Raw genomic sequence first — 12,615 nt, forward strand, 5'->3', positions numbered from 1 at the left:
GCGCGAATGGTCTCAGTAGCAAAGATTTCGCCCACGTGACTTACAACGGTAATTAAGCGCTGCTAAATAATGTTTATGAGCGATTGTTATCAGTTGTAAAAATTCGTCCACTTGACTAAAAAAGTCTCATGGTCGCAGAAAACGCTAATTAAGCGCTGCTAAACAATTTTTAGGCGCGAATGGTGTCAGTAGCAAAGATTTCGTCCACTTAATTAAAAAATTCTTAAGGTCGCTTAAAGGATAATTAAGCGCTGCTACCTAAAAAGTCTCTTGGTCGCATAAAACGCTAATTAAGCGCTGCTAAACAATTTTTATGCGCGAATGGTCTCAGTAGCAAAGATTTCGCCCACGTGACTTACAACGGTAATTAAGCGCTGCTAAATAATGTTTATGAGCGATTGTTATCAGTCGTAAAAATTCGTCCACTTGACTAAAAAGTCTCATGGTCGCAGAAAACGCTAATTATGCGCTGCTAAACGATTTTTATGCGCGAATGGCATCAGTAGCGAAGATTTCGTCATGTTAATTCAAAATTCTTAAGGTCGCTTAAAGGCTAATTAAGCGCTGCTACCTAAAAAAGTCTCATGGTCGCATAAAACGCTAATTATGCGCTGCTAAACAATTTTTATGCGCGAATGATCTCAGTAGCAAAAGATTTCGTCCACTTGACTTACAATGGTAATTAAGCGCTGCTCAATAATGTTTATGAGGGATTATCAGTTGTAAAAATTCCTCCACCTGACTAAAAAAGTCTCATGGTCGCATAAAACGCTAATTATGCGCTGCTAATCGATTTTTAGGCGCGAATGGTCTCTGTAGCAAAGATTTCGTCCACTTAATTAAAAAATTCTTAAGGTCGCTTAAAGGATAATTAAGCGCTGCTACCTAAAAAGTCTCTTGGTCGCATAAAACGCTAATTAAGCACTGCTAAACAATTTTTATGCGCGAATGGTATCAGTACCAAAGATTTCGTCCACTTAATTAAAAAATTCTTAAGGTCGCATAATGAGATAATTAAGCGCTGCTACCTAAAAGTCTCATGGTCGCAGAAAACGCTAATTAAGCGCTGCTAAACAATTTTTAAGCGCGAAAAGTACCAGTACCAAAGATTTCGTCCACTTAATTAAAAAATTCTTATGGTCGCTTAAAGGCTAATTAAGCGCTACCTAAAACAGTCTCATGGTCGCATAAACCGCTAATTAAGCGCTGCTAAACAATTTTTAAGCGCGAAAGGTACCAGTACCAAAGATTTCGTCCACTTAATTAAAAAATTCTTATGGTCGCTTAAAGGCTAATTAAGCGCTACCTAAAACAGTCTCATGGTCGCATAAACCGCTAATTAAGCGCTGCTAAACAATTTTTAAGCGCGAAAGGTACCAGTACCAAAGATTTCGTCCACTTAATTAAAAAATTCTTATGGTCGCTTAAAGGCTAATTAAGCGCTACCTAAAACAGTCTCATGGTCGCATAAACCGCTAATTAAGCGCTGCTAAACAATTTTTAAGCGCGAATGGTCTCAGTAGCAAAGATTTCGCCCACGTGACTTACAATGTTACAATGTTTATGAGCGATTGTTATCAGTCGTAAAAATTCGTCCACTTGACTAAAAAAGTCTCATGGTCGCAGAAAACGCTAATTATGCGCTGCTAAACGATTTTTATGCGCGAATGGTATCAGTAGCGAAGATTTCGTCATGTTAATTAAAAATTCTTAAGGTCGCAAAAAAGGCTAATTAAGTGCTGCTACCTAAAAAAGTCTCATGGTCGCATAAAACGCTAATTATGCGCTGCTAAACAATTTTTATGCGCGAATGATCTCAGTAGCAAAAGATTTCGTCCACTTGACTTACAATGGTAATTAAGCGCTGCTCAATAATGTTTATGAGGGATTATCAGTTGTAAAAATTCCTCCACCTGACTAAAAAAGTCTCATGGTCGCATAAAACGCTAATTATGCGCTGCTAAACGATTTTTAGGCGCGAATGGTCTCAGTAGCAAAGATTTCGTCCACTTAATTAAAAAATTCTTAAGGCCGCTTAAAGGCCAATTAAGCGCTGCTCCCTAAAAAAGTCTCATGGTCGCATAAAACGCTAATTAAGCGCTGCTAAACAATTTTTACGCGCGAATGGTATCAGTAGCGAAGATTTCGTCATCTTAATTAAAAATTCTTAAGGATGCATAAAAGGCTAATTAAGCGCTGCTCCCTAAAAAAATCTCATGGTCGCATAAACCGCTAATTATGCGCTGCTAAACAATTTTTAAGTGCCAATAGTATCAGTACCAAAGATTTCATCCACTTAATTAAAAAATTCTTAAGGCCGCATAAAAGGCTAATTAAGCGCTGCTATGTAAAAAATTCACAGGGCCGCAGAAAACGCTAATTAAGCGCTGCTAAACAATTTTTATGCGCGAATGGTATCAGTAGCGAAGATTTCGTCATCTTAATTAAAAATTCTTAAGGTCGCAAAAAAGGCTAATTAAGCACTGCTACCTAAAAAGTCTCATGGTCGCATAAACCGCTAATTATCCGCTGCTAAACAATTTTTATGCGCAAATAGTATCAGTAGTAAAGATTTCGTCCACGTAATTAAAAAATTCTTAAGGTCGCATAAAAGGCTAATAAAGCGCTGCTACCTAAAAAATTCTCATGGTCGCATAAAACGCTAATTATGCGCTGCTAAAATATTTTTATGCGCGATTATGCGCGAATATGCAATGTGCGTCAAAAAAGAAGAACCACAATTTAGTTCATGCCATGAACCTCTAGTCAATTTACAATCGTAGAGAAACAAAAAAAAAAGTAATCGCCTCAGAAGAAAATCGTCTTTAGGGATAAACTATGCGCTTGTCATAGATTGTACTATTCTATAATTTTGACGCCAATTATACGCTGTTAGAACGTACAATTTGAGTCGGAAAGACAAAAAGTACTCCATCGACTATAGAATAGGACGTTAATTATGCGCTGCTAAACAAAAAAGGAATCGTCCCAAATTAAAATCGACTTGGGTGACAAATTATGCGCTGTCAAAACGTAGAATTTGCATCATCAAGCCAAAACTTCCATCGACTTATTAAATAGGGCGCTAATTATGCGCCGCTTTAACAAAAAATTAATCGCTCTGATTAAATTGACTTGAGGGATAAACTATGCGCTGTTAATGGATTGATCTATTCGGTAAATTTTAGTCAAAAAGATAAAAAACCACTACATCGCATAGGGCACTAATTATGAGCAGCTGCAGAATAATAAAAAAAGGCGGCTTGAGCGACAAATTATGCGCTAATGGTAGAATATTTCGTTTCTCTGAATTTACCGCCAATTGTGCGCCGTTAGATGATCATGATGACACTATGGGTGAAAATTGAGCGCAAACTGTGCGCCTGTTAAAAATATTGACTTACCTGACAGGGTCAACTTCGACGATCAAGCAAACATTTGCGCCCTAATGTCACAAAGCTCATTACGAGCTAAATTTGTCAATTTCTTGTCTACGGCACTAAACAAAATTCGAATTAAGCGCCAATTATGCGCCGGTGGGCTCCCTTATGAAAAGATCACAGAAAATTCAAGTTATTTCTTTTAACAATCCAGCGCAAAATATGCGCGATTGGAATACTTTTGTGCGGCAATTATACAAATTACAAAAAAAATTAGATTTACAACCGTTAACCTTCACACGTGTACTGCGCCCACTATGCGCCGCAGAAATAAAAGCCGGCGACATGGCAAATTCCTCAACGCCTTAAAGGCGCCAACAATTGTGCGGCGTTAAAAAAAATGCTGCGGAAGACTGATATTTGTCCAACTATACATTTAACATAGGTAGAGGGTAGGCATCTTCGCAATTCAGGTTTCCACAAAATTGACAGGTACAAAAAAGATTGGAAACATTCTGTTCATGCAAGTTTATCGAATGTTTAGGACTCAGTTTAGGATAGGCAAGAATCCTTTTAAATTTGTCCAAAATTGGCATTACAGTGGGAACAGGGTAGGCATCTCTAATTTTTTTTTTCGCTACGAAAGGATTAGCATTGCGGTAGTAAAACAGAGGAATCTTGGAACTTACCAACGCAATACCCCATACTCTGCAGTTCCTCGATCAGCTGCTGCTTTTGATCGGGCGACATCCTGGCGAAAATACTCCCTCTGGTGACCAATCTCGGAATGAGCTCGGGATAGTAATCCCGAATGACACCCCAGACCTTTCCGCTCATGGTGAAGCGATAGTTGTTGTACAGCGACTTCGGCTTGAGCTTGTTGACCTCGGTGCGGCTCATGTTGTTGGTAACGGTCTGCGATTCTAACGTGTCCAAGCTCTGTATGCTCGCCGAGTTCGACAGGAGGCTGTAGTCGACGGGCAGTGAGGTTTTGCGTTTGGTGTTCGAGAGTGTGTAGGAGAGCTGAGGCGGCGTGCTGTTGTCGCAGTTGATCGTGATGACGCTTTGGCCGGGAGTTACGATGTCGCAATCCCTCGCGACGCTCAGCGCCGTGAGGATGTTGTCGCCTGTGACCATAATCACGCGAATATTCGCGTCGTTCAGATTCCGAATGCACGGAATCGTCTGGGGCTTCAGGCGATTTTCCAGCACGATGAGGCCCAAGAGGGTGAGGTCCGTTTCGATGACGTCCCGTTGCGCTCGCTGCACCTTCGCGTACGACATCTTCAGCTCCTTGTGCGCCATCGCGATGACGCGGTACCCCTCCTGCGTGTACGTCTCGAGGACGTCGTAGAAGTCGCTCGGAATCGTCTCCTTGCGCACGAACGTGACGATCATCTCCGGCGAGCCCTTGCAGTAGTACTCGAAGTTCTGCGCGCCGAGCTTGCGCACGATCACGCCCATGCGCTGCGAGCTGCTCGAGAACGGAAACTCGCGAATTATGCCGATCTGAAGGTCGATGTCCTCGATTATTCGGTTTTCGGGCGGTCGATTTTTCGGCGGCTTCAAAACGGTCGGGAATATCATGTTGAATTTTGTGTTGTCAGAGACGTCGTGCTCTTCGATTGACCACTTCGTGCTCTCGAACATCTGCAAGCGGTAGTTAATTTAGGCTTCTTACAATTTTTAGGGAACTTTTACCTTTAAATCTAACGGATCCCCAGTTACTTGCTTATCAATTATCGTCAGAGAGTGACAGGAGACCAGCCCGCACACGAACGTATTATAAGGCAAGCTTTCGACGTTCTTAACGGATGGCAGAAAATTCTGTTTGTCAACCGGGACGATGCAAAGCAAATCCAATCCGTCTTCGGTCAAAGTGCCGGTCTTATCGAAGCAGATGCAGTCGATCGAACCCGACACGTTTATCGTGCGAGGAGATATGCAAAAAATTTGGTTCTTCCTGAGCCGAGTCTGCGCGTACAGACGTCCAACGGTCATCGCGGCCGGGAGAGCCGGCGGTACGACGATCGTAATCAAGTCTAAGGCTTCCAACACCAAATCCGCGGCGGGTATTCCTCTCAGAATCTAAACATGGAGTTTCACTGGGGAGCGCGGCGCATGCGCGGACTTACCTTAGTGACGATGGTGTAAACGAAACCTACGCCTGCAATTGCGGCCAAAAGCATAATGAAGCGATACGAGTCGTTCTCGAATCGAAAATCGACGGGTGGGGGGTAAAGAATGCTCCTTACCAGCCCCCCCTTGGCCGTGCAAAAGCCGGTACGTATCACGACCGCTAAGACCTTCTCGTTGCCGAAGTATCTGGTTTGAATCACCTGCGTGCCGCAAAATAACGTGTGGCGGGCATGCTCCTTGGAATTGTAGTACAAATTCGGAAGGTCGGGCAGAGGGGTTTTGGTGACGGGGACGCTCTCGCCTGAAACAAAAATGTTTGTTACAGGCGCGTACGTTTTCGGTTTTCCGTTACCGCGTGTAAATCGGTTTGGAAAAGCAAGACCGTTCTGCGCAAGCGCGCACTTCATCGTCGGATGTGAGGGATACATTCAAGCGCTTCGTATGCAGGACACTAGGAAAGGGAAACGAAATATTAGCAATAGGAAATCAAACTGGGCACGATGGGTTACGGAAACTGGAACCTGGAAACGTTGGGAACTGTGAACTGAACACGGAAAGTTGGAATCCAGAAGCTCTTTGGAAGCGGATAATTAAAAACTAGGTGCTGGAAGCAAGAACGTGGCACCGTAGGAACTGCGGACCTAGTGTGGTAGAATCTGGAAGCGGGAACCTGGAAACGAAATTGGAAATTGAGAACTAAACGCTCAAAAATGAACACTAGAAGTTAGAATCTGGAAGCTCTTTGGAAGCGGGTACTAAAAACTGGGTGCTGGAAGCAGGAAAGGGAAACCGGACATAGCGCGAAGAATCTGGAAGCTGGAACCTGGAACGAAGTTGAGAACTGTGAACTGAACGCTCAAAAATGAACACTGGAAGTTAGAATCTGGAAGCTCTTTGGAAGCGGGTACTAGAAACTGGGTGCTGGGAGCAGGAAAGTGAAACCGAACATAGCGCGATAGCATCTGGAAGCTGGAACCTGGAAACGAAGTTGAGAACTGTGAATTAAACGCTCAAAAATGAACACTAGAAGTTAGAATCTGGAAGCTCTTTGGAAGCGGGTACTAGAAACTGGGTGCTGGAAGTAGGAAAGTGAAACCGGACATAGCGCGATAGAATCTGGAAGCTGGAACCTGGAAACGAAGTTGAGAAATGTGAATTAAACGCTCAAAAATGAACACTAGAAGTTAGAATCTGGAAGCTCTTTGGAAGCGGGTACTAGAAACTGGGTGCTGGAAGAAGGAAATTGAAACCGGACATTGCGCGATAGAATCTGGAAGCTGGAACCTGGAAACGAAGTTGAGAACTGTGAACTGAACGCTCAAAAATGAACACTGGAAGTTAGAATCTGGAAGCTCTTTGGAAGCGGGTACTAGAAACTGGGTGCTGGAAGCAGGAAAGTGAAAGCGGACATAGCGCGATAGAATCTGGAAGCTGGAACTGGAAACGAAGTTGAGAACTGTGAACTGAACGCTCAAGAATGAACACTAGAAATTAGAATCTGGAAGCTCTTTGGAAGCGGGTACTAGAAACTGGGTGCTGGAAGCAGAAAAGTGAAACCGGACATAGCGCGATAGAATCTGGAAGCTGAAACCTGGAAAGGAAGTTGAGAACCGTGAACTGAACGCTCAAAAATGAATACTAGAAGTTAGAATCTGGAAGCTCTTTGGAAGCGGGAACTAGAAACTGGGTGCGGGAAGCAGGAAAGTGAAACCGGACATAGCGCGATAGAATCTGGAAGCTGGAACCTGGAAACGAAGTTGAGAACTGTGAACTGAACGCTCAAAAATGAACACTGGAAGTGAGAATCTGGAAGCTCTTTGGAAGCGGGTACTAGAAACTGGGTGCTGGAAGCAGGAAAGTGAAAGCGGACATAGCGCGATAGAATCTGGAAGCTGGAACCTGGAAACGAAGTTGAGAACTGTGAACTGAACGCTCAAAAATGAACACTGGAAGTTAGAATCTGGAAGCTCTTTGGAAGCGGGTACTAGAAACTGGGTGCTGGAAGCAGGAAAGTGAAAGCGGACATAGCGCGATAGAATCTGGAAGCTGGAACCTGGAAACGAAGTTGAGAACTGTGAACTGAACGCTCAAAAATGAACACTGGAAGTTAGAATCTGGAAGCTCTTTGGAAGCGGGTACTAGAAACTGGGTGCTGGAAGCAGGAAAGTGAAAGCGGACATAGCGCGATAGAATCTGAAAGCTGGAACCTGGAAACGAAGTTGAGAACTGTGAACTGAACGCTCAAAAATGAACACTGGAAGTTAGAATCTGGAAGCTCTTTGGAAGCGGGTACTAGAAACTGGGTGCTGGAAGCAGGAAAGTGAAACCGGACATAGTGCGATAGAATCTGGAAGCTGGAACCTGGGAACGAAGTTGAGAACTGTGAACTGAACGCTCAAAAATGAACACTGGAAGTTAGAATCTGGAAGCTCTTTGGAAGCGGGTACTAGAAACTGGGTGCTGGAAGCAGGAAAGTGAAACCGGACATAGCGCGATAGAATCTGGAACCTGGAAACGAAGTTGAGAACTGTGAACTGAACGCTCAAAAATGAACACTAGAAGTTAGAATCTGGAAGCTCTTTGGAAGCGGGTACTAGGAACTGGGTGCTGGGAGCAGGAAAGTGAAACCGGACATAGCGCGATAGAATCTGAAAGCTGGAACCTGGAAACGAAGTTGAGAACTGCGAACTGAACGCTCAAAAATGAACACTGGAAGTTAGAATCTGAAAGCTCTTTGGAAGCGGGTACTAGAAACTGGGTGCGGGAAGCAGGAAAGTGAAACCGGACATAGCGCGATAGAATCTGGAAGCTGGAACCTGGAAACGAAGTTGAGAACTGTGAACTGAACGCTCAAAAATGAACACTGGAAGTGAGAATCTGGAAGCTCTTTGGAAGCGGGTACTAGAAACTGGGTGCTGGAAGCAGGAAAGTGAAACCGGACATAGCGCGATAGAATCTGGAAGCTGGAACCTGGAAACGAAGTTGAGAACTGTGAATTAAACGCTCAAAAATGAACACTAGAAGTTAGAATCTGGAAGCTCTTTGGAAGCGGGTACTAGAAACTGGGTGCTGGGAGCAGAAAAGTGAAACCGGGCATAGTGCGATAGAATCTGGAAGCTGGAACCTGGAAACGAAGTTGAGAACTGTGAACTAAACGCTCAAAAATGAACACTAGAAGTTAGAATCTGGAAGCTCTTTGGAAGCGGGTACTAGAAACTGGGTGCTGGAAGCAGGAAAGTGAAACCGGACATAGCGCGACAGCATCTGGAAGCTGGAACCTGGAAACGAAGTTGAGAACTGTGAACTGAACGCTCAAAAATGAACACTAGAAGTTAGAATCTGGAAGCTCTTTGGAAGCGGGTACTAGAAACTGGGTGCTGGGAGCAGAAAAGTGAAACCGGACATAGGCGATAGAATCTGGAAGCTGGAACCTGGAAACGAAGTTGAGAACTGTGAATTAAACGCTCAAAAATGAACACTAGAAGTTAGAATCTGGAAGCTCTTTGGAAGCGGGTACTAGAACATGGGCGCTGGAAGCAGGAAAGTGAAACCGGACATTGCGCGATAGAATCTGGAAGCTGGAACCGGGAAACGAAGTTGAGAACTGTGAATTAAACGCTCAAAAATGAACACTAGACGTTAGCATCTGGAAACTCTTTGGAAGCGGGAACTAGAAACTGGGTGCTGGAAGCAGGAAAGTGAAACCGGACATTGCGCGATAGAATCTGGAAGCTGGAATCTGGAAACGAAGTTGAGAACTGTGAACTGAACGCTCAAAAATGAACACTCGAAGTTAGAATCTGGAAGCTCTATGGAAGCGGGTACTAAAAACTGGGTGCTGGAAGCAGGAACCTGGACAGGGAGTTAGAAATTGTGAACTGAACACGGAAAGTTACAATCTGAAAGCTCTTTGGAAGCTGGTAACTAGAAACTGGGTGCTGGACGCGGGAATAGGGAACCGGGAAAGTTGCGGTGAGGTAAAATCTGGAAGCTGGAACCTGGAAACGGATTTGGGAAGTGTGAACTGAACACTGAAAGTTACAATCTGGAATCTTCTTGGAAGCGGTAACTAGAAACTGGGTGCTGAAAGCGGGAATCGAGAGAACTGTGGACGTAAATTTAGATGTATGCCTTTTGCGCTAACGAACGCCCCCTCATGTTGGCGAACAATGGAATTACCTGTGAGCATAGATTCGTTCAGGATGCAGTTTCCGGTCAACAAAACGGCGTCGCAGTGCAAAATGCAACCGTGCGGCGGTATTTCGATGACATCGCCCGGCACCAGCAGCTCGGTCGAAATGACCTCGGTGACGACCTCGTCGTTCTCCGCGTGATCGTCCAGGGCGCTCTTCGGCTTTGAGCGCACGACGCTGATGACGTCCGAGCTGTGAACCGTCGACTTCAGGTTGCGCTGATTCTAAAAAAACCGGGACGCAATTAAAATGGCAACCGCGCGAAGGGATTAACCCACCCGTCGCGTCTGTATCACGGTCATCGTGATGCCGAACACCGACATGATCATGATGGCGGCGGCGTAGTAGTAGTAGCTGTCGGCGAACCAAAGGCAAAAACTGAAAAGCTGGAAGATGTAGAACGGATTCAGGACCTCCAGGAAAAGCAGCGTGACCACCGGCAGCTCCTTGACCGTAATCTCGTTCGACCCGTAGACCAACCTGCGCATGAACTGCTCCCCGATGCTCAGGCCTTTGCTTCTGTGCAGCGTCTCGCTGAGCACGTGCTGGTCGAGACCGCGCAGCTTCACGAACTCGGACACCTCGCGGTTCCAAATATACGTGACCTTCTTGCACGTAAATATCAGCAGCCTGTCCAGCTCCCGGAAGATGCCCTCGCCGAAGTGGACCGAGAGCAGAGAGTTCTCGAGCTGGGGCACGTAGTGATTGTGATGGTTGAGCCGATTGTCGTCGCTCTTCAGCTTTCGGACGCTTTCGGGCGTCAAGACGCGCAGCTGTTTCACATGGTAGATCTTGTGCTTTCCGTTGTAGAGCTCCTGAAATGTTTCCAAATAACTATGGTCGGAAATGGTTCGAAAGGGCTTACCGTTATCAGGAGCTGTTCGGCTTCGTTTACGGGGCACGGGACGCAGGTCGCGCGCAGGTACAAATGCGGAATCCAATGGAAGAGCAACCGTAGCAATCCGCACGTTAGCACAATAAAAAGGTACGTTACCGCCAAACGAAGTTTGCTAGGTTTGTAACCGCAAATTTCCATTTGGTCGTCCTTCCCCTTGTTGATGAACATTGTGTTGTCGGGCGCATTTATGGAGAGACCTAATAGAATGATGCGATGGGTTAGTGCAAGTGGTTTTTTCAAGTTTGATAAGAAAATTTTGCAATAGATAAGACGCCGGAACGGAGCGACAAGTCGCTGTCTGGGAACGCATAGAAGGTACCAATGTCGTCGTTTACCGTTCATGGAAATTCATGATACTGGCTGATAACCGTCGATTGCATAGGCTTTTACTAACGAGCAGCACGATAGCTTATCATCGAGTGCTGCCTATTGTTTTGTATACATCATACCCAAACACTCAAGGACTAAAAATTTCCGTTAGTGCCAAAAAACGTCGACTAATGGTTAACCGGCCTAAAAGTCACACTAATTTTTCCAAATGGGCACTTTGTGCCTGAATCCTATAGATCGATTTCAATTGCGCAATGGAAACATATTTCGGAAATGTCAAGCACAAAAATTTCTTTAGAAGGAACATAAATTGTAGGTAACTCTCGTGACGGAGGGTGGGGGGACCGATCGAGGGCTTATTTATTAAAATTATAAGTTTTCGAATTTTTTTAAAATATTTTTAGAATTTTCTAGATTGGTTTAGAATGCGCTAGAATTTTTTGAGAATGTTTTAGATTTTTTTTGATATTTTAGAATACGTTTAGAATTTTCTAAATTTGTTTAAAATGCCCAAGAATTTTTGTTTCTATTCTTGAATTTTCTAAACATTTTTCAAATTTTAGACATTTTCTAGATTTGTTTAGAATGTCCTAGAATTTTTTCAGAACTATTTTTAAATTTTTTCCAAATTTCTAAAATATTTTAAAATATTTTTAGAATTTCCTAGAATTGTTTAGAATGCTCTAGAATTTGTTTAAAACTATTCTTAAATTTTCTAGAATTTTTTCGAATTTTCTAGTATTTTTTTTAGATATTTTCTAGATTTGTTTAGAATCTCCTAGAATTTTTTTCGAACTATTTTTGAATTTTTTCCAAATTTCTAAAATTTCTTAAATATTTTAGAATATTTTTAGAATTTTCTAGATTTGTTTAGAATGCTCTAGAATGTTCTAGAACTTTTTAAATATTTTTAGAATTTCCTAGATTTGTTTAGAATGCTCTAGAATTTGTTTAAAACTATTCTTAAATTTTCTAGAATTTTTTCGAATTTTCTAGTATTTTTTTTAGATATTTTCTAGATTTGTTTAGAATCTCCTAGAATTTTTTTCGAACTATTTTTGAATTTTTTCCAAATTTCTAAAATTTCTTAAATATTTTAGAATATTTTTAGAATTTTCTAGATTTGTTTAGAATGCTCTCTAGAATTTGTTTGAAACTATTCTCAAATTTTCTAAAATTTTTTCGAATTTTCTAGAATTTTTTAGATATTTTCTAGATTTGTTTAGAATGCTCTAGAATTTTCTAAAACATTTTAAATATTTTAAAATATTTTTAGAATTTCCTAGATTTGTTTAGAATGCTCTAGAATTTGTTTAAAACTGTTCTTAAATTTTCTAGAATTTTTTCGAATTTTCTAGAATTTTTTAGATATTTTCTAGATTTGTTTAGAATGTCCTAGAATTTTTTTAGAACTATTTTTGAATTTTTTCCAAATTTCTAAAATTTTTTAAATATTTTAGAATATTTTTAGCATTTTCTAGATTGTTTAGAATGCTCTAGAATTCTCTAACTTTTTAAATATTTTAAAATATTTTTAGAATTTCCTAGATTTGTTTAGAATGCTCTAGAATTTGTTTAAAACTATTCTTAAATTTTCTAGAATTTTTTCGAATTTCTAGCGATTTTTTTAAGATATTTTCCGAATTTTTTTAGAATTCTAGATTTGTTTTAGAAT

General features: G+C 42.1%; 1 protein-coding gene across 4 annotated transcripts in view; it reads right to left on the bottom strand.

Annotated features, from left to right (window-relative positions):
• Positions 1-12,615, bottom strand: part of LOC116162064 (probable cation-transporting ATPase 13A3) — a 280,669-nt gene that overhangs the window by 251,728 nt on the left and 16,326 nt on the right. For all 4 annotated transcript variants that reach the window (XM_031475591.1, XM_031475588.1, XM_031475589.1 and 1 more), the window contains 6 exons: positions 10,578-10,807; positions 9,991-10,527; positions 9,699-9,936; positions 5,516-5,820; positions 5,082-5,468; positions 4,070-5,030 (listed from right to left, as the gene is read on the bottom strand). In XM_031475591.1, coding sequence (XP_031331451.1) covers positions 4,070-5,030; positions 5,082-5,468; positions 5,516-5,820; positions 9,699-9,936; positions 9,991-10,527; positions 10,578-10,778 — 2,629 coding nt within the window. In that variant the 5' untranslated portion in view covers positions 10,779-10,807. The remainder of the gene's footprint in view (positions 1-4,069; positions 5,031-5,081; positions 5,469-5,515; positions 5,821-9,698; positions 9,937-9,990; positions 10,528-10,577; positions 10,808-12,615) is intronic.

This window comes from Photinus pyralis, unplaced genomic scaffold (assembly GCF_008802855.1).
Source record: "Photinus pyralis isolate 1611_PpyrPB1 unplaced genomic scaffold, Ppyr1.3 Ppyr1.4_LG10, whole genome shotgun sequence".
Classification (NCBI taxonomy): domain Eukaryota; kingdom Metazoa; phylum Arthropoda; class Insecta; order Coleoptera; family Lampyridae; genus Photinus; species Photinus pyralis.